Source organism: Eublepharis macularius, chromosome 11, assembly GCF_028583425.1.
Source record: "Eublepharis macularius isolate TG4126 chromosome 11, MPM_Emac_v1.0, whole genome shotgun sequence".
NCBI lineage: Eukaryota > Metazoa > Chordata > Lepidosauria > Squamata > Eublepharidae > Eublepharis > Eublepharis macularius.
In genome coordinates, this window is record NC_072800.1 from 48,609,813 (window position 1) to 48,630,896 (window position 21,084).

Here is a 21,084-nt window from a genome sequence, read left to right on the forward strand (position 1 = left end):
CTCATTACATTTACAACATTTGATGTTCTTATGCTACACTTGCTGATTGCAGTGTTTGTTGTTTGTTATATTAATAAAATTGAGTTGGAGATTCACCTCGCCTCCTTACTTTGTGTAGCTTGGTATTCTCCCATGTGGGGCTGCACAGAAGAACGATTATGAAAACAGGGTTGTGCATACCTGTAACTATTGTTCATCGAGTTCTTCTGTGCAGACACACATGCCCTCCCTCCTGCCCCACTGTGAACTCCTTGGTTAGGCCTGTGGCAAGTTGCAGCAGCTTAAGAGAACTGAGGGAAGGGGCCGTTGCTGCCATGAGGTTATGTGACCGTTTGGGCAGGAAACGGTTGCTGTGGCTCAGGAGCAATGGCCCCTCAGGAGCTCTAAAGCGTTGAAGAATTCTGTGTTGGCTGGCCTGTGTGTGCACAGTCCCATGTGTGTCTGCACAGAAGAACTCGATGAACAATAGTTACAGGTATGTACAACCCTGTTTACTTTACTGTTACCAATAATTGACAGGTGCATTGTTAATCTGGAGCCATAGTTTGCACACATTTGTGTATTTATTTGTAGTAGATTTGTTTTTGCATTCTGCTTCCTCTTTTTTAGTTGATTCCATAATTCAGTTCCATACTTATAAAACTTTTCAGAGCAGAAATAGAGTAAAGCTGAATAAATTTAGGAAAAACAACCTAACTATAATTGTGTTTTTTTTCAGACCATAGCTTTCTTGGCTTTGAATGGCAAAAACGTTGGTGTGCTCTAAGCCGGACAATCTTCTATTATTATGGAAGTGACAAAGGTATTTGTAAAATTTGTAGTTATCATAGTAAATACATTTAGCAATTGACTGCAGACTCAAGGGTCACGCTGTTATCATAATGCATTCCAGATTTATGAGTGACATTACTTGCCTGCTACCATTCTCTTTTCTGCCCTGGTGTATACTGCTCTCTCTGCTTTCAGATAGTGTAAATATATTCTATCTCTGCTATGTTGTTTTGTCTTTTTTTGTTCCTTTCTTAAGCATTTCAGATGTCCCCAACCCAACTCTGATCAGTTTTCAAGGTGACTTGATTTGGTTTCCTTTGGTATTTCTTCCTCCCTTTTTCTCCACCTTCCTCAAAAATTGTTTTGATGTTTTTGTATCTGATTACTATTAGACATGGGCATGAATGGGGGAAAAAACCCGAACAGGCTGTTCAGTGTTTGTTCCCGACGACAAACATGAACAGCCAACTGGACCCGAACATGTCCTGTTCCCAAACGTGTTCAGTGTTCGTTGGCGCCAGGGCGGCCCCGTTAGCACTTAGAGAGCCCATATTCACTGGGAATGTGCAGCAGGCTCTTCTCCAGCCACCACCCAAGTTTGGTCAAGATTGCAGTATCGATCTTGGAGTTACACATTCCCAAATTTGACACCCTCAGGAAACTCCCAATCAACACAAATGGAGCCACCCTCCCCAGTTCACTTGTGCCCCGTGTGGTGGTACTGAAGGCATGCCGCCTCCCCTCTCAGGGACAGGGGGTCTGGCCACACGCCGGCGGCACCCCCCAATGTGCCCGCCTTCAGGCCTTCGGGTCGGAGTCAGACAACTCATCCACTGGTGAAGCAAGGTGGGTGAAGACTGCAGCCGCCGGGCCTGGCGGGCACGGGGAGGCATTGGTGTGCTGCCTCCCCTCAGGGGGCGGGCGGTCTGGCTGCTCGCCGGTGACACCCTCTATGTGCCTGCCCGCCAGGCCTCCAGGTGGGAGGCGGACAACACATCCGCTTATGCAACAAGGTGAGCGAAGACTGCGGCCTCCAGGCCTGGCGGGAACGGGGAGGCGTTGGTGTGCCACCTCCCCTCAGGGGGCGGGGAGTCTGGGCACTCGCCGGTGGCACCCCCCATGTGCCCGCCTCTGGGTCGGAGGTGGACAACGCATCCGCTGGTGAAGCAAGGTTGGCGAAGACTGCGGCCGCCGGGCCTGGAGGGCACGGGGAAGCGTTGGTGTGCCACCTCCCCTCAGGGGGGCAGGGGTCTGGCCACTCACTGGTGGCACCCTCTATGTGCCCACCCACCAGGCCTCCAGGTGGGAGGCGGACAATGCATCCGCTTATGCAGCAAGGTGAGTGAAGACTGCAGCCGCCGGGCCTGGCGGGCACGGGGAGGTGTTGGTGTGCTGCTTCCCCTCAGGGGGTGGGGGGTCTGGGCGCTCGCTGGCGGCACCCACGATGTGCCTACCCACCAGGCCTCCAGGTCAGAGGCAGACAACACATCTGCTGGTGCAGCAAGGTGGGTCAAGACTGCGGCCACTGGGTGGTCAGGGAGAGGAGGTCCCAGGGGTTCCGGCCACGGTGACGAGCTGCACCTGGAAGATCCTGCGAGGGGGACGGGAAGACCCTGATCCATCAGCGGCTTCACCCACCTCCCTGCCATCATGGAAATGAGGGGACGGGGTGGTGCAAGTGGTGGGGAAGGGACCACCGGCAGCACCCATGTGCCCGCCCGCCAGGCCTCCAGGTCGGAGGCGGACAATGCATCCGCTTGTGCAGCAAGGTGGGCAAAGACTGCGGCCGCCGGGTGGTCAGGGAGAGGAGGACCCAGGGGTTCTGGCTGCAGCGACGAGCTGCACCTGGAAGATCCTGTGAGGGGGATGGGAAGACTCCTATCCGTCAGTGGCTGATGGCTTCACCCACCTCCCTGCCATCACGGAAATGAGGGGACGGGGCGGTGCAAGTGTTGGGGAAGGGACTCATGGTAGTACCCGAGAAGGAGAGGAAGAAAGAGGGAACACCAAGTGGTCAGGGTGGGAGAGGGGAACCCAGGGGTTCCAGTCACGGCGACAAACCGCACCTGGAAGATCCTGCAACAAGGCCTGGAAGACCCCGATCTGTCAGTGGCTGCTGGTATCAACCATCTCCCTGCCATCACGGAAAGGAGGGGACGGGGTGGTGCAAGTGGTGGGGAAGGGATTCGTGGCAGTAACTGGGAGGGAGAGGTATGGATTGGGAACTGGAAAGCTCCCAAGCGAGAGGTAGTTGGGAGGGGTCAGAGTGGTCCCAGAGAGGGAGAGGAAGAAATAGGGCAGCCGCAGCAGCTGCCATCGGCCACCTTCCTGCCTTTGCGGAAAGGACGGGAGTCGCAGGACACATTTCCACCTGGCTCAAAGGGGTCCAGTCAGGCCCTGTTGACGGGAGCCGCCATGCAGTGCAACCAACAGTATCCCTATATGACACAATCAGATGCGCGATCACAACTGAGCTGTGTAACCAAGGAGGGAGCAGTAACAGGATAGTCCCAGTCATGAAGCAGAGGCTGACATGACCCGCCATCCTTCCTTTGCGGAAAGGACAGGATGGACGGGACAGGAGACATTGCTTGGACGGGTCAGAGTGGTTCCAGAGAGGGAGAGACAGAAACGGGACAGCAACAACAGCAGCTGACATCGGCCACCTTCCTGCCTTTGCGGGAAGGACATGAATCGAGGGACCCATATCCCCTCTGCTCAGAGGGCACAACTTTTGCAATGGATAGGGGACCGTGTGGCTCAACTATATGTGCAACAGCACAGCCAGATCATCATGACACCTCCTTTCTGCAAAGGCAGGAAAGGCTCAAGAGCTGTTGCACATATAGTTGAGCTGCACGGTCCCCCTATCCATTGCAAACATTGTGTCAGCCCTCATTTGAGATACCCTCAGGACTCGACGGGCAAGGGTGCGCGATGATGGCATGGAGAACCAAGGGGCGAAATGTTTTAGTAGCCTACGGAACCCCACGCACTCCACAATGGATATGGGCAAGCCATGTAGGGCAATCATCTCTGCCAAGACGCGAAGGCACACCTCCTGAGCCCTCAACCTCGACTTTCTAAGTGGTGCTGTACTAGACCCCGATGGGACAACCTCCATGAGTGTAGCCTGCCTGAGCGCTCTGCTCCCACCAGCGTCACCCTCAGGGCAAGGTGTCCCTCCCACTGATCCCCACTCAGAAGATCTGGTCGCCCCCTTTCTCTCCCCAACGGATGTTTCGCTGGGTGAGGACGGAGACAGGCTTGGGTAGTGCGTCTTCAGGTGCCGAGTCAGGACCGTCAAAGACAGGTGCTTCGGGTTTTTGCCCCTGCGCACCAGGACATCACAGGCACGGCAACACAACACATGGGGGTAATTAGGAAGGGCCTGAAAGTGCCTCCATACGGAGGGGTTGAAATGTGGACCACTAACTGTCCCAGGGGAAGGAGGACGAATGGTTACAGGCTGCACTGCAGAGGTGGCCACGGACGACGGGGTGAGGGGTGGACTGCAGGCGGGGACACCACTGAGATTTTGGGATGGGGACAGGAGGGATCTTTCATAAAACACAAACCATTCCTCCAGGGATTCGTCATGCACCCCCTCCTCAAAATGTTGAGAGAGATCCTCTTCTCCCAAGCGGAAAGACCTCTTTGGCCTCCTCCACAGCCCCCACAGGTGAATTGGGGGCAGCAGGAGGACTCTCTGCTGCCCCCGAGCCACACCCACAACTGCTTTCCATAAGTAAACCAGGAGAACTGCCTTCACAGTTCACCCCACGACCACCCTTGGTGGCCAACACAATAGGAAGACTCATTGTGCCACCAAACTAGAATTAAGGAGGACAGAAAAGGAGAGAACACTGAGAGACCTCAGCCGAAGTGCCCAGTGAGCTTGGCCCCAGGGCCTGGCAGCAGCCCTGGAACCAGAGGGGATAGCTCCCTATCCCACCCACCACACACAGAAAAAAGTCCAGCTCCAATGCTCTCTCCCACTCTCTCCTCCCAAACGCTATTGAGAGCTGTGTCCCACTCCACTGCTTGCTGAAAGTGAAACCAGAACTGGGAGTGCAGTGTCCTTTTATAAGCTGAGGACTCATGGAGAAGTGCAGGGGGGTTGTGGTTGGCAGTCAGAACTGCCTAACAGGGTTTGCAGGGATGAAATTGGAGTTCCCATGGCCACAGAGCAATCCCCTCCTCCCTCCCCCCTGGTGTCTGCTCCCACGTTACCAATTGTTACCGATTTGCTGCTCCACGCTCGGAAGGAAGACCTGCCCATCAAGCTAAGTTGGGCTTTGATTGGGGTGTCTGGGGCGACAGAGGGATTGCAGACAGAGTTCAGGCACTCCCCCCCTCCATTGCCGAGGCAATTGATTGCGCCTGAGTGTCTAGCTTCCTGAACGGCAGCCGAGCACAACAAACAAGGCTTGCGCCGACCGCCTATTCATCTGGAGTGGCTCATCACGAGCAGCCCGTTTGCGAGCAGCCGAGCGGCCTGTTCGTGGGGGTTTTTTCGTTCGTAATGCTGTTCGTGCCCATGTCTAATTACCATCATCTTGTGTTACATTTTAGCCAATCCATTTGTCACTTGCAGAAATAGGAAGAGAAAAGAATTTGCAGCATAGAAGAGGGAGAATATGTACACAAGAACATTTTACTCCTTTTCTGTTGCAAACAGTTTTCTTGTATATATGTCCTCCTCCTTCCACATCATTTCTTCACCAAGAAAAAAGATAATTTGCAATGTTGAAGGTAATATCATGTAAACATACACAGAGATAGAAGGAAAAGAGAGCAGAGACAGAAGGAAAAGAGTGAGGAGAAAAAAAGTCTGAGAAAGAAAAGAGTAGCTGGACAAAGCTGAAAGATAAAAGGGCTGCCGAGTGAGGCCTACCACAGATCCCCAGCCTCACTGTAGCACCCACAAAATAGCAATAAAGATTGAACAAAACTTTTCTGTCTGCACTCGCTCATTGACCATAATTTATTAATTTTTTAATCTAGAGATTTATACCCAGTTTTTCTCCCAATGGAAACCCAAAGCAAGTTACAACATGCTTCTTCTCCACCCGTTGCTGTGAGGTAGGTTAGATTGACTGACCCAAGGGTCACCCAGCAAGCTTCCTTGGCAGAGTGGGGATTCGAACTTGTGTCGCCCAGATGTAGGCCATCAAAACTAAGGATACCCAGACAGTTTATGAGAAAGCAATACTTAGTTATAGCGTTCCCCCGCCCCCGCCGCCAAATTATAAGACTGGTTATAATCATACAACTTGTGAAGGGAGTAAAACCCATAGCTCATTGCAGAGAGAACCTTTCTTCAGGGAAAGAGAACATTGTGAAGGCAGTTTGAATTGGAAAAACAAGATAGGGTAAATGACTACAAACAGTAAAATATTCCCCCAGAGTCTCTAGCATTTTTTAAATTGCTGAGTAGACTTGTGTGGGGCAGGGGCTCCTGATTCCAATTCTAGAAATGGAGGCATTGGAGGTCAGGAAAATAGTCCTGTGATTTAGGAAGAAATAGTCCTGTCCTGTTTTGAGTTGGCAATGGAGCATAGAAGCTCCATTCACCTGTATATAACAAAGGTGCTAATGTGTTTTAATGTACTTTTATGTGTTTTTAACCTTGTAGTTTTATCGTTTATCAGTGTTGTTTTAATTACATGTTTTATTTGCTTAATTGTGATGGCCTTTGGTTGCATGCGGTAAACATTATCTGATTTTAGTGGGAAGGAGAGAAATTATTTATTTACTTCATGTGTGCACCACCTTTCTCCCCATTGAAGATGCAAAGTGGCTTATGTGGTGTCAGGCTCCGCAAGGTGAGTGTCGGAGCCGGGGGCGGGGGAAGCTTGCCCTCCAGGTTGGCCTCTTCCCTGCTGCTAGCAGTAGGGCAGGCCTCAGAATGGGGGAGGAGGGGAATTTACAGCACCCTCACCCCTCTCTGCCCTGTTATGCTACCAGCTGCTTGAGAGCACCTTCCCTCTTTTGTTCGCTCTATTAGTTTCCACAACTCTCTCCTCCCTGCCCTGCCCTGTTGGCTCCCTTTTATAGGAGCCTTTGTGGCACGACATCTGCCCCTTCCCCAGGCTCTGCCCGTGGCCTCCTATCACCCCAGACATCCAGCCCAACCAGGGGCCTCCTGGTTGTCCTGCCTCCTTCTCTTGCTGCCCTGCTGCCCAGTGATGTGCTTGCTGCAGGGTGGGGCTGGCGGGGCCGCACCAGGCATGGCATGGCCTGCCTCCCCCTCAGCCACTGCTGGCAGTGATGCTCCTGGGGTGGCCCTTGGGTTGGAGCCATGCCAGTCATACTGCCACTCCAGAGGCCCTCCCCCCAGGCTGGCTGGCATGGCAGGGAAGCTTGCCATGGCCTCAGAGACTGGGCCTCGCTCGTCAGAGGCAGGGGCAGCAGCTCTCGACAGGGCCTCCCAGGTGACGCCACCACAGCTCTGGGCAGCTGTAGGGTTTGCAGTTGCTGCGCCAGCCGCACGGCAGCCTTGAAGCTCCCGGAGGCTACCATGGTTCCTTCTGCGTTCCTCCATTGCTTTGCCAGGCCTGCCTGGTTCCAGGAAAGCCCCTCTTGCTCCATCAATGGAGGTAAGTCCGGGGGGAGGGGGCCCTGCGTCTCCGGACACATGGTTTTCCTCTTTTCCATGTTATCATTACAACATCAAGCTTGTATGGCAGAGTGGGGATTTGAACTACTATTTGAACATTTTGAACCACTATTTGAACATTTTGAACCACTATATGGCACTGGTTCTCTGAATTTGCATACAGATGTCACATTTGACCAGCTTTCACAATGACCTGTCAGCTATCCAGCTTCAGGGGTGGTAATGGAATGCTCATTATGGCACCTCATTGTTTCCCTTCTGTGTTCTGCTTTCTCTTTGCACTCTGCACTAACAATAATAAGAGCCATGTGCAGAATCCTAGATAAGTATTGTTATAATTTGATAATATAAGGTAATTTGAATTTTAGTTATTTATATTATGTAAATTATAGTAAGCTACAATTTTAATGATTGCCTGGATATTTTAAGTTTATATTGTTGCCAAATAATTATGCTTTTAGGACTGATCTATTTTATTTTATTTTATTTTATTTTATTTTATTTTATTTTATTTTATTAAGATTGGTTTATTAAGTAAATTTCTAAAGGTGGTAATTTGTTGAAATATGTACCTTTTAAATACTTATTTTAAAATGGTGTTTGTCTTGCTGATGTGCAATCACGTAATTTTGAATTGATTTCGAGAATGTGATGGCCTCTGGCTAATAAACTTTGTTGAAGAGCCATGTGTAAACCCACCTAGGATCCTAAGGGAAAAAATGTATTGATTTTCTCTTAGCAGGAGTTTTAAATGGATGCCCACTTTCTAATGTGTCCAAAAAGTAGTCCCTTGCTTCTGTAAAACATCTTGGAATATGGGCCAGAAAGCTTGCAAGCCTTTGTTACTCTTTTGCCAAGACCAAGGTCTGCAATGGAAATGGTAATCCATCCTCTCTCTCTCTTTAAGAGAGAAATGTATGGAGTCTTGTAAGCTTAGTTAGCAACAAATCTGTTTTCCTTTTGTTTTATGTGTTCTTCACCTTATTTATTTAGAATATTTCTATGCCACCTCTTCAGAGTCTTGCTTGAGGTAGCTTACAATTAAAGACCCCAATATTAGAACACAAGCCATTAAAACACAAGCCATTGGAGAGAACAGCATAAAAATGATCCATAAAACATAAGTTGGCCATTAAAATGCTGTTAAGATAAAATCCTTGATTTGTGTAAATCTGTGTAAGATTGTGTAAATCTGTGTAAAAAGATACATTTGGGCCTGGTGCCTGAAAGAAAGCAAAGTAGGTGCCAGGGGAGCCTCAAGGGAGAAGGCATTCCAAAGATGAAGTGCCACCACAGACAAAGTCCTGTCTGTAGTTTCCACCTGCCTCACCTCTGAAGGCGGAGTACACAGAGTGCAAAGCTGGAGAGGCAGATCCTAACTGGTGGACTGGATAGTATGGGAGGAGATGGTCCTTTGATTTCCATGTCAGCTTATTTGTGTGTGCAAAATAAAATCATTTGTTCTTTTGGTGTTAAGAGGCCTTCTGAGTTACTTTCCCCCATGAGCTAGCCACATCATGGATAGACCTAGAGAGAAAAGGTGGGGAGCACTCCCTTGCATGCACTTGGGTTCAAGGTGAGAGTTATTGCCTGTCTTAGGGCAACCTAACCTAAAAATACTAGCCCTAGGTAGTATTGGAAAAGCTACCTAAAATATATCTCTAGGATCCCAGAGGACCGAGGCAGGTAAAGGCACACAGCAGGTTCAGAGAAACATGAGAAACCATAACAGCTTCTACCTCTAGTCTTAATTGCTTCTGCCTCAGTTACTATCCTAAGACATAAAAAGCAAACCATGTTGTCAACGACTCATTTCTTATCCCTGAGCAGGCACAGTATGCAGAAATAAGAAGCAAGTTGGGGGCAAAACAGCTTGCCTCTCTATCACCTCCTTGGGACCTCCAGAGGCCCGGGAAGGCTCAGCATGGTGGTGAGGCCATCCCAAGGTCCTGCAGTGGCTGGGGGGCGGGGCTCCCTGCTGCCTCCACAGGACCTTGGGAGCACAAGCCGAAGGTCCAGAGGAGGAGGGAGCACCCCAGTCTCTTCCCAATCCTCCCCCATGACTGATATTGCAGGGGGAAGTGTTCATGGGCCCTGCAGCCGCCCAAATCAGGCCAAATGGGGTGACTGTGAGGGGTGCAGGAATGCTCCAGGGCCCTTTCTGCACTCTCGCCAGTGTCCCGGCCCCACGCTGAGGAGGGGGCAATGCCTGGCCTGACCACCCTGCCTTCTCCTCACTGAGATTGGGGTGCGGGGGAAGGGGCCATGCCTGGCCCAGCCCCCTGTCCTAAAACATTTACATTTATCCAAGTAAAATTATCTAAATCACAATTTCTATACTTTATTGATCTCCCCCTCCCAAGTTGTATATTTTGGTGAAGTAGTTTTGGTTATTGAAAGATCTTCCTGGGTACTTATACAGCATGTAAAATTAACATGGCATATATTTTAAATTTTTGTTTACTAAGTGTAAATCAAACATGCTGAAGTAGACACCAAAACATTTAGAGCATAGGGAAATGTCAGTTCAGAATTTTCTAGAAAACCAAGTGGTATCTGCAGAATTTGCATTGAGTACTGTGGTGGCATTGGAGCCTTTCTCAGCCATCACACATTTTCAAAACCTAGGCCCATAACCACTGAGTCCTAAAAGCTTGTTGATTTAAAAAAATTGAAGTACAGATCTGAGGATTTTTCACCTACCAGATTCTGTTTAAACTTGCATGTAAATCACAGCCAAGGAGCAGTCCTAAGTTACTATACAGTCTTGAGAGAGATCAGCTACAAGTACATACAGTGCTTATAGTATGGACACACCATGAATATAAGCAAATTTTGTGGCATCCCTTTCTCATTGTCCCTTTCTTTTAGTGCTTTATGGAGTAATGCTAAACAAGTCTGCTGGGAAATAAGTTCTGCTATATTTAATGGGGCTTACTACCAAGAAAGTGTTCTGAAGATTGTATCACATGTGCAGGCAGCATAGAGTTGTTCTAGAATTCAGAACAGTGAATTAATTTTGTTACACTGCCTGTTTCCAGTGGGCTGCACCTTGCATTTAGCAGCACTGATCCTTGTATTTAGAGCCTTCTGTAACTTTTCTCGGCCTGCTTTAGACATGTCTCTGTTGGATAACCATTATCTGCACATTTAGCATTTGCCCCTTTTCTTCATTTAATGGTTGTGCTATGATCTCTACACAAATTAACTGTTTGGATTTTCCTAGAGGAACCTCAATTTCAAACCTTCTTGTTGGCTGGAATTTAGTTTTCTGTTTGTTTAAACGAAATATCATAATAAATACTTGTGATGGATATTTGAGAAGCCGTATATTTTTTCTGCAGTGTTGGTTGGTAGATGAAGGAGAGGCTAACTGCTGTTCTAGCAAGTGGGAAGTTTAGTATTTGAGATACGATTGGGGAAGAGGACAGATATAGCAGGAAGATCAGCCAGTTCTTCTTTACTAGACAGGTTTTCCCAGTGGTTACTGAACCAGAAAGAGACACTGATTTATGGTACGCTTGTCTCGCAAGTTCCAGGTTCCAGTTCTTGGCTCTCCCCAGGTACAGGTGTCATTCTCTGCATTTCTCGCTAAATAAGACCATCTGCAAGCATCATCCTCTGGGATTCTATAGGCGGCCTTCATAAAAATGTACTTTGTTTTACACCTTTCTTTTTTGAAAAGGGAGTTTATCTCCCAAAGCATCACTTGAACCATTCAACCAATAACGTGCAAGCCAATTCTCTCGCATATTCATGAAATGGAAAACAAAAATCTGAATAAATGATAACCTGCCGGGCCATTCGCATTCAGTGTTGCAAATGAAGTTCTATCTTTGCTTTTTATCTCCAACAGACAAACAACAGAAAGGTGAATTTGCTATAGATGGCTACACCGTCAGAATGAATAATACCCTTCGGAAGGATGGGAAGAAAGATTGCTGTTTTGAAATCGCTGCACCTGATAAACGCATTTATCAGGTCGGACTTTTTATGTCGTCTTGAAATTAAATTGATAACACTGTTACTGTTCCAGTTACGCAGAAATTAACATTTCAATAAAACAACTCCTGACATGTTAGAAAAGAAAAAAATCCTGTTTGATTTTCTTACCCCGTATAGTCATATAATAAGTTTTTTCTTTTTAATCCAGATTAAGTTCTAATACTATCTTTTGGGGGGTGGGTAAGAACAACCAATATGTCACTTTTATCTATTGGTCCATTTCACTGCTTATATTTTAATATCTATTATCTAATAGGCTTGCATGATTATTTCCTAGGATGAATCATATTGTAAGAGAATTGAATTATATATATTAAAAAGCTCCAAAGTGTAAAATATGTATTGTATTGCTTAGAGGTCTGTGAGGGAAATCAAAGTAAAAGCACATATCAGCTATGCAATTCAAGACCTATCAGCTAGGCATCAATGTGGAATGTAAGTTTAATAAGTTTTAAATATCTGAGATTGCAGTTGAAAGCCAGTTAATTAAGTTGTCAGGTACTGTGTTGGAATCTGACAAGAACATTTTTAAGAAAACTGTACCCAGCAGTCTAAAGAAATTCATGGGTGTCTTCTAATTGTCAAGGGCGAATTTCATTCATCAGTCCTGCTTTTGACATTGATGAAGAGAAGCAGCTTTTTTTCCCTGCACAGCTGCCAGCTGCTGATCAGAGTTCCAAATCCATCATCCTCTGCTTCAATTACGTAAATTTGTCAAAATTAACTGTACATTATAAGAAGCATCCTTGCAAGAAAAGTACCAGAAGACATGAAAAGAATTCTAATGGTGGCCAGAAGAAGTGACAAGAATACTACTTTCTTTTCATGGCTAATATGGTGCTGGCTGTATTCGTTATGTTTGTTATTGCAACTCGTTAAAATCTAGTTTCTGGACAGTTTACAGCAGCCACTGCCAAAGAAGCTGAGGAATGGGTGCAAAGCCTCAAGTTTGTATTGCAAGGTAAGCTGGTTGATGAAAAGGTTTGTTTGATTATAATGTAGACTAGAAATAAAACTTTCCATCAGAGGTCTCTTTAGCTACCTGAATAAGAACTGTTGTGCAGCCATGCTTCTACATTGCATTTCCTGTTTTCCGGAGTGCTTTCTGACATATTTCTGTATCTGTGTGATTGAAGCTGCAATCCTATGCGTGTTTACTTGGACTTAACTGGACTTGCTTGGAAGAAAGCAATCTTAGGATCATGCTGTAAAACTTATGTTCATTTAGTCACTTGCAAAATTGTTGATGGTGCAAAGAATAAGCTGGATGTATCCTATATTAAGTGCCAGCTGAGTATAAAGAAACAGTCGCACCTGTATTTCAGTAGAATTTCTGAATATTACCATTGTGACTTGGGTGTTGCATTTCCTTGGCTTTCAAATGGGAACATTGAATTTATTTTTTTCTTCTTCTGTAGAGTTCTTGATATAATACAGTAAACTCATTTCATCAGGAAGTATCCTGTTGTACAATGTGTTGTGTTCTTACTAACAGACATGGGATCTGAAGTTATTCCAGAGGAGGATGAAGAATATGATGACGTTGGGGAAAATGACATAAGTTCACCGCAAATGACTACACAGCCAATAGAGGATGACATTTATGAAGAACTTCCAGGTACTTTTGAGGTGTTTCATGAGTGTATACACTGTGTATAGATCTGAAAGAACAGGAAAAGTTGGTGATTTGTGCGTGCTAGCATTGGATGGGAAGATCCAGATTCAAAGTTCGTTCAACCACATGGCCTTGAATGAGTCTTGGAGAGTCAGCCTCATTTCCATATCATATTCAGTGATAATGGCATGCTGATGTATTCTTTGAAACAAGGCTGTCCTTTTAAACCAGGTCTAAGTAAGAGTAATTTAGTTTTGGCTAATAAGGGCACTGCAATCAGACAGGAATTGTGAAAATGGTATCTTGGGATTATTGGCTCATTAGTATCCTCACTGCTACATAATTTTTTAATTAAAAAATTGACGTGCCTTACAGCTTTGTCCCACCAACTCACTCATCGTTTGTTCATCATTCCCGGTGTCATTTGTATTAACTGGAGATTTTTGCACATTTTCTGTGTTCACATCTGTTTCCAAATACATGGATTTAAAATTCCTGCAAAAACATAGTGTGGTGTTTCATACAAAGGGTGTATTGAGTGACCTGTACATAAAACTGCTCTGGAGCTTGACTGTTTTGTTCAAAGCATCCAGCAGAATCCAATTATATCAAGATTCTTTACTCTAGATTTTTCAGTGGTGGTCAAGTGTTTCTGCTACATCTTGACAACCAGACATAAATCTCATAAAAAATTTTGAAACATAAAAATGAAATATTTTCTTAAATACAAAAAATTACAGTACTGCGACTACATAAATAATGCAAAGTACAGTTCTGGAACCAACTAATGTTATCAGTTGGTAACTAAGAAGGAAAATATATAAGTGTCGGTATGAGCTATATGTGTATTAATTCTTTTTTTGTATTTGAATGTAGTGTATGAAGAGCATTGAAAATATATTATTTAGAAACTTCTTGATGCTCATTTAACTATTAATTCTATAAGATCGTCTTGTGTTTTCATAAACTTCTGATGTCACATGCTGTGCAATTGATCCCTGGTTGACTTTTTTTTACACAATGTTGGCTGCTGTCTGTTACACAAATTTTTAAAACTGCACTAGCCTCCTCTCAATGAACTAGCCTACCCTTTTGCAAACCAAATACCATCACAACATATATTCAGAGAGATCACTTCCTGTCCAAAAAGAAAATATGGGAATATTTTAATCCAATTTTGAAACCTCAGAACATGATACTGAGGAGAACTGCTATAGAGATTATCCCAGAATGGTACCCCATTTTGTAGGTATTATGTTTCTTTCTTATAACAGCAGGACACTGAAATGTGCTTTTTTGAACAGTTTCAAACTGATGAATGGTATCTGTTACCTTGTTAAACTCTTAACTTCCACGAGAGTTTGGTATTTAAAAGTCTCTTGGTGAAATGTGGACTGCTAGTTATGATATGAACAGTACCTATTTTTTTTTTTTTTTGAAAAATTTTTATTGGGTTAGAACATTTTTATTTTTACATTACAGTCAATTTTCCCCTAATTTTTCTTTTCTAACCCCCTCCCTTTCCCCCCTTTTGTTGACTTCCAACAGCTTTCCCACCCTCTGTCCCTTTTCCCTTACTTCTATTAAGTTCCTCTGTCTAAAACAGATATACATTCTCCAATATATTAAGCAGTACATCTTTAACTCCTTTACTTATTATACACCCAAACTATACGTCTTTAGACAAACAATTTATCCCATTTTCCAGTTTTGAGTAATTCTATATAAACCTATATATCATAAACCATAAAAATTTCCCACATTTAAATCAAACAATTTGATTTGTTCTCTATATATTACTCATTTCAACTTTTTATGGTAATTCTATATAACTCCTCAGATACTCAATCAATTTAACTCTTCTATACATTCAGTTTGGTGCATATTAATCTTGTCAAAGAAAGAAAATATTGTTAGTTAGTCAATCCTCATGTTTAAAGCTTATCATTAATTATTCTCTATCAATTGACCTATACATATCTATATATATCTCAATCAATTAATCTAACTGCTTATAAATTCACATTTCTCTTCCTCCCCCGGTAAAGTCACCCCTCTCTTTTATACTTTTATTATATTTCAGTAGTTCTCAAACTGCCACAGTTTTCCTCCCACCTCCCATTTCTTCTCCAGGTATTGTTTCAGCTTCTCCCAGTCTGTGTTGAACTGCCCTGAGTCCAGATCTCTCAGTTTTCTTGTCATCTTGTCCATTTCAGCCATATACAGCAATTTGTAGATCCAATCTTCAATAGTTGGTACTTCTTGTACTTTCCATTTCTGCGCATACAAAAGTCTAGCTGCTGCAGTCATATAAAAAATCAACGTCCTATGATGGGCTGGAATTCCCTCCATTCCCAAGTTTAGCAGCAGGAGTTCTGGGTTCTTATTTATTTGAAACTGTAAAATTTCACTCATTTCTCTTATTATTTCCCCCCAGAACTGCCTAGCTACCTCACACGACCACCACATATGATAGAGGGAGCCCTCATGTTTCTTACATTTCCAGCATTTATTAGAAGTATTCAAGTTCCCTAGCGCAATCTTCTTTGGTGTCATGTACCAACGATAGATCATTTTGAAAATGTTCTCTTTAATATTGATACATGTCGTTGTCTTCATTGTAGTTTTCCACAAGTATTCCCATGCCTCCATTGTTATTTCTTTATTGAAATTTATAGCCCATTTCACCATCTGTGTTTTAACTATCTCATCCTCAGTATACCATTTCAGCAATACTTGGTATACCTTGGATATTCTTTTCTTGTCTTCTTTAAGAAGGGTCTGCTCTAGTTCCGAGTTCTCTGTTCGTATGCCCCCTTTTGCAAAGTCTGAATTGTATAAGTCTCTAATCTGTCTATACTGGAACCAATCATAGTTAGGTGATAGTTCCTCTTGCGTCTTTATTCTAAGTTTAGATACTTCAATCTTAGTTATTTCTTTGTACGTTAAACATTGTTGTTCATTATCCACAGCTCTCGGATCTATCACCTCATATGGAACCACCCACAAGGGGGTTCCTTCTTGTAGGTAGGTTCTATACTTCTTCCAGATTGTAAATAGACTTCTCCTTACAAAATGATGCAGGAACATCGAGTTGACCTTTACTTTGTCATGCCATAGGTATGCGTGCCATCCAAAAAATTTTTTATATCCCTCTAGGGCTAATAGTTTCTTATTCTTTAATGTCATCCACTCTTTTAGCCAAACTAGGCAGATTGCATCATGGTAAAGTCTCAGATTGGGCAGCTGCATTCCGCCTCTCTCCTTTGCATCTTGTAGAACTTTTACTTTCACTCGAGGCTTCTTGCCTGCCCAAACAAAATCTGATATTTTCCTCTGCCATTTTTCAAATTGTTTAGAGTCTCTGATGATTGGTATTGTCTGTAACAAAAACATTACTCTTGGTAACACATTCATCTTAACTGCTGCAATCCTGCCCAACCATGACAGGTTCAATCTATTCCATTTGATCAAGTCTCTCTCTATCTGAGTCCATAATTTTTCATAATTATTCTTGAACAAATCTATATTTTTTGCAGTCAGCTCAACTCCCAGGTATTTCACCTTACTAGTTACTTCACAATCCGTTGTTTCCATTAACAATTGTTGTTTCTGCTTAGTCATGTTTTTGCATAATATCTTTGACTTCTTTTTGTTAATGAAGAAACCTGCCAAGTCTCCAAACTCCTTGATCTTGTCTATCACTTTTGGCATGTTCTCCAGTGGGTCTTCTACAATTAACATTATGTCGTCTGCAAATGCTCTGACCTTATATGAATAGTCCTTTATTTTTATTCCTCGTATTTCCTCATCTTGTCGAATTTGTATCATCAGAATCTCCAATACTAAAATGAACAACAATGGAGATAACGGGCAACCTTGTCTTGTTCCTTTACTAATCGTCAATTTTTTGGTCAATTCATCATTCACTACAATTGCTGCAGTCTGGTCTCTATAGATTTCCTTGATTGCTCTGACAAATCTTTCTCCCAGTTGTAGCTTTTCCATAGTGGCAAACATAAAGTCCCAGTTTAAATTGTCAAACGCTTTTTCAGCGTCTACAAAGAAGAAACCAACCTCTTTGTCACAACGCTTGTCGTAGTATTCAATAGCATTGATCACTGTCCTTAAGTTGTCTCTTATTTGTCTGTCTGGCAAAAAGCCTGCTTGTTCCTCCTCTATGACTTCCGAGAGCCACCCCTTCAATCTCTCCGCCAATATCTTCGCAAAAATTTTATAGTCATTATTGAGTAGTGATATAGGCCTATAATTTTTCACGCTAGTCAGATCTTGGCCCTCTTTTGGGATCAATGATATATTCGCTTCGCTCCAAGTGTCTGGAATTCTTTGATCCCTAAAAACTCCGTTCATCACCTCTTTTAGGAATGGTGCCAGTTCATTGGCCATTGTCTTATAAAATTTAGCCGTAAGTCCATCTGGCCCTGGCGCCTTTCCTAGATTTGCGGATTGTATTGCCATATTTATTTCCTCATCAGTTACTTCACTGTTCAGCTTATTTCTCCAAGCTTCCGAGATCTCTGGAAGTTTGGTTTTCTCCAAATATGATGCTATTGATTCTTTGTTTACTTCTTTTTTATTATACAGCTTAGCGTAAAATTTATAAAAGGCTCTGCTAATGGTAGTCTGCTCCAAATACGTTTTATTTTCTTCACAAATTTTATTTATTATTTTCTTTTCCCTTTTCTTCTTTAATTGCCATGCCAAATATTTCCCAGGTTTATTAGCACCCTCAAAAGCTTTTTGATTCAGTCTTTTAAGGTTCCACTCCAATTCTTTGTTACTCATTGCTGTTAACTGTTCTTGAAGAATTTTGATTTCCTGATGTATTTTCTTTTTCCCTGGTCTCTTTTTTAACTGTACTTCTTTGGCCTTTATTTTCTCCTCAATCTCTTGTCTTTTCTCCTCTTTCTTTTTCCTTGCTCTACCATTTAAGTCCATTAGTATGCCCCTTACAACCGCCTTGTACGCGTCCCAAACTTTACTGGTTGGTACTTCTTTATTCACGTTATATTGTATAAAAAACTTAGTCTCTCTTCTCAGTGTTTCCATATTCTCACTTTCCTGTAACAGGTCCTCATTTATTCTCCAGGCTTTCCTTTTTCTCCTTTTTCCAAATTTCCACATAATTGGGTTGTGATCTGAGCCTACCATCGGCATTATTTCTACCTCCTTAGTCCATAGCGCTAAGTCCTTTGAGGCCCAGATCATATCAATTCTTGATAATGTAAGATGCCTTGCAGAATAAAAAGTAAACTGTTTGGTTTTAGGATATTCTCTCCTCCATACGTCTTCGAGAGTTTCTTGTTGAATCAACTCAAAAAAAAGCTTTGGCAATAGTCCTCTTTTCTTTTGTGCTTTTGTAGTCTTTTTGTCTAATTCCAAATCTGTCACTCCATTGAAATCTCCAGCAAGAATTATCTGGTCATATACAAGATCGTCTAGGTGCTTCCTTAAGTCCTCAAAGAAGCAATCCTTTGCACCGTTAGGTGCATAAAGTCCGACTACCAACACTCTCTTTAAGTTCCAATTACATTCCACTGCTACAAATCTAGCTTCCACATCTCTCATAACAAATTTTGGCTGCAGCTCCTCTTTTATATACAACACCACTCCTCTTTTTTTCTTGTTGGAAGCCGCTACAAATTCTTTGCCCAATTTTCCAGATTTTAAATATTTTACATCCTGTTTTCTAATGTGGGTCTCCTGCAAACAAACAATATCACATTTTTGTTTTAGTAGCCAATGAAAAATATTTTTTCTCTTATTCGGTGAGTTTAGTCCATTTACATTCCAAGATAATACTTTACACTCCATATTCATGGTTTTGTTGGTAAGTCTTTTTCATTGTCCTTGATAAATCTCTCCATCTCCCGCTCAGATCTGATGCGTTTTTTTGCCCCTCCAAACTCAAAGGACACTCCTTCCGGTAACTCCCATCTGTATCTGATATTCATGTCCTTCAAAGTCTGAATTAGCACTCTATATTTTTTCCTGTCCAATAACACTGATCTGGGCAGTTCCTTCATTATAATAATCGTCTTGCCATCAATCTCCAATGGATCTTGAAATTGTTTGGTCACAATCCTCTCTTTCATATTTCTAGTTGTAAACTGCACAATCACATCCCTTGGTAATTTCCTCTGGGTTGCAATTCTCGAGTTCACACGATACGCCACATCTAGGATAGCCACAATTTCCTCCTCCTCCTTCCCCAGGTAATCAACCAACACCTCAGTCATCTGTTCTTGCGCTGACTTCCCTTCCACTTCTGGCAGACCACGAAAACGAAGCTGCTTCTCCATATGTTTAGTTTCTGCAACTGACATCCTCCCCTTCACCAGCCTCATCTCTGTTTGTTGCGTGTCTATTAAATTCTCCATCGCGTCTTCTACTGTTTTAACTCTCTGCTGCGTTCCTTGTAATTCACTGCTAATCGTTTCCACACCTTTTTTCACTTCTGACAGCTCCGACTTTACTGTCTGTGTAACTTCCTTGACCTCTTTAATAAGCTCCAATTTCGTGTCCTTAAGTTCTTTCATCATGTCTATAAGTTTTTTGTCCAAGTTTTCTATTGCCGATTGCCACTCTTTTTTCGACATCGTGGGGCTTGCTTTAGCTCGCTCCCACGAATCTGCTCTCTTCCTCAGCTCCGTGGCGTATAATTAAACGTTTTCCTTTTTTTTAAATGTCCCAATCTTTGCCAAAATTAATTTTTTATATCCAAAATGTCGGGCGTCTTTTCTCTATGGTTTCTCTATGTTATTATAATCCAAGATGGCCTACTTCCTCTTCCGCTGAAGCCACGACCCTTCCACTTTCAAAGATGGCGATTCCCCACTTCCTGTCCTTTGGCAAGGGCCGCTTCCCTCCAGCCACTCTATTGTTGTTACGCACTTCCTGTCTCCCGTCTTCCCACAGCAGGTCTCGCGATGGTGTCTTTTTCCCACAGCTCCAAAACCACAGGTATTCAAAACAATAGTCCAATTTTTGTAATAACTTCTTTAAACTTAGTCTCTTTTAAAATACAACTCCTGCCGAGTCTTCACCTCCTTTTCGCTAGTCTGTTGCAGTTTAAAAGTCTACTTTCTTTCCTCTCTGTTTTTGTTAATCTGTCCCGTTTCAAGAGATAGCGATCTTTACCTTCTCTCCAGCTTTCTCGGGTTGTAATCGCTGTTTCGATCTTAAATTCTCCTCTCGACTTCCCTCCCCGATCGAAGCTTGGGTATGTAGGTCTTATGCCAGCCGAATTGGCCCCAAAATTGCCGCAGAGATTATAGCCGACCCGTCGCAAGGTGGGACCTCAAGGATCGGGGGGGAGACTCCTTGTGTAGAGCCCCCCCTCGTCCGAGATCTAACTCACCCTAGGGTCTTGAGCGTTCTTTGCCTGCTCCCCACCTGAGAGCAGTCGGCCGCGGGTTATTTTCACCCCTCCGGCCGGTTAAAACGGCAATCCGGTCAGCTCCGCAAATGGAGCTGCGTTAGACCTCCATAAATCCCAAACCGGAAGTGATATGAACAGTACCTATTGATTTCTTTCAGAACTAAAATACAGTTTTACTCATCAGGTTGGGTGGTGGAGAGAACTGAATAGTTACAATGTAAATTTGTTGCTGTTGATTAGTATTCATCATCATCCCCTGCGCCAGGATTCTGGGCCTCCATACCCCAAGTGGTATTCTAGACTCCCTGTGGCCTTACTTGCATGAATGACTTGCAGGTTTACCATATAGTCTACTACAGTTTCTGGGAGTTAGCAGCAGGCACACTCTTATCCCCTCCCAGGTGTATCCCTGTTGGTTCTAGCTTTGTCATCAGGCATCTGTAGAAACATTTAGGATTTTCTTTTCTCTGAAGTTGTCATAGCAATTGATAGCTGAGTCACCTCTGTCTTTATAGCCCATAAACCACACTGTACTTTCACCTGATCTATGGCAAAACGAGAGTATTTTTTTTAATTAAGAAAAGTCAAGAGTTACTCTTTAGACAGAAAGTTACTCTTTAGACAGAATGATTTTGGCAGGAGTAAAAGGATAGCACAGAAATGCAATGT

At 43.6% G+C, this 21,084-nt stretch overlaps 1 protein-coding gene across 1 annotated transcript in view; it reads left to right on the forward strand.

Moving 5' to 3' along the window:
* Positions 1–21,084, forward strand: part of SKAP2 (src kinase associated phosphoprotein 2) — a 198,355-nt gene that overhangs the window by 116,277 nt on the left and 60,994 nt on the right. Inside the window, exons 6-9 of the mRNA XM_054991951.1 lie at positions 719–802; positions 11,250–11,374; positions 12,296–12,359; positions 12,894–13,016. Coding sequence (XP_054847926.1) covers positions 719–802; positions 11,250–11,374; positions 12,296–12,359; positions 12,894–13,016 — 396 coding nt within the window. The remainder of the gene's footprint in view (positions 1–718; positions 803–11,249; positions 11,375–12,295; positions 12,360–12,893; positions 13,017–21,084) is intronic.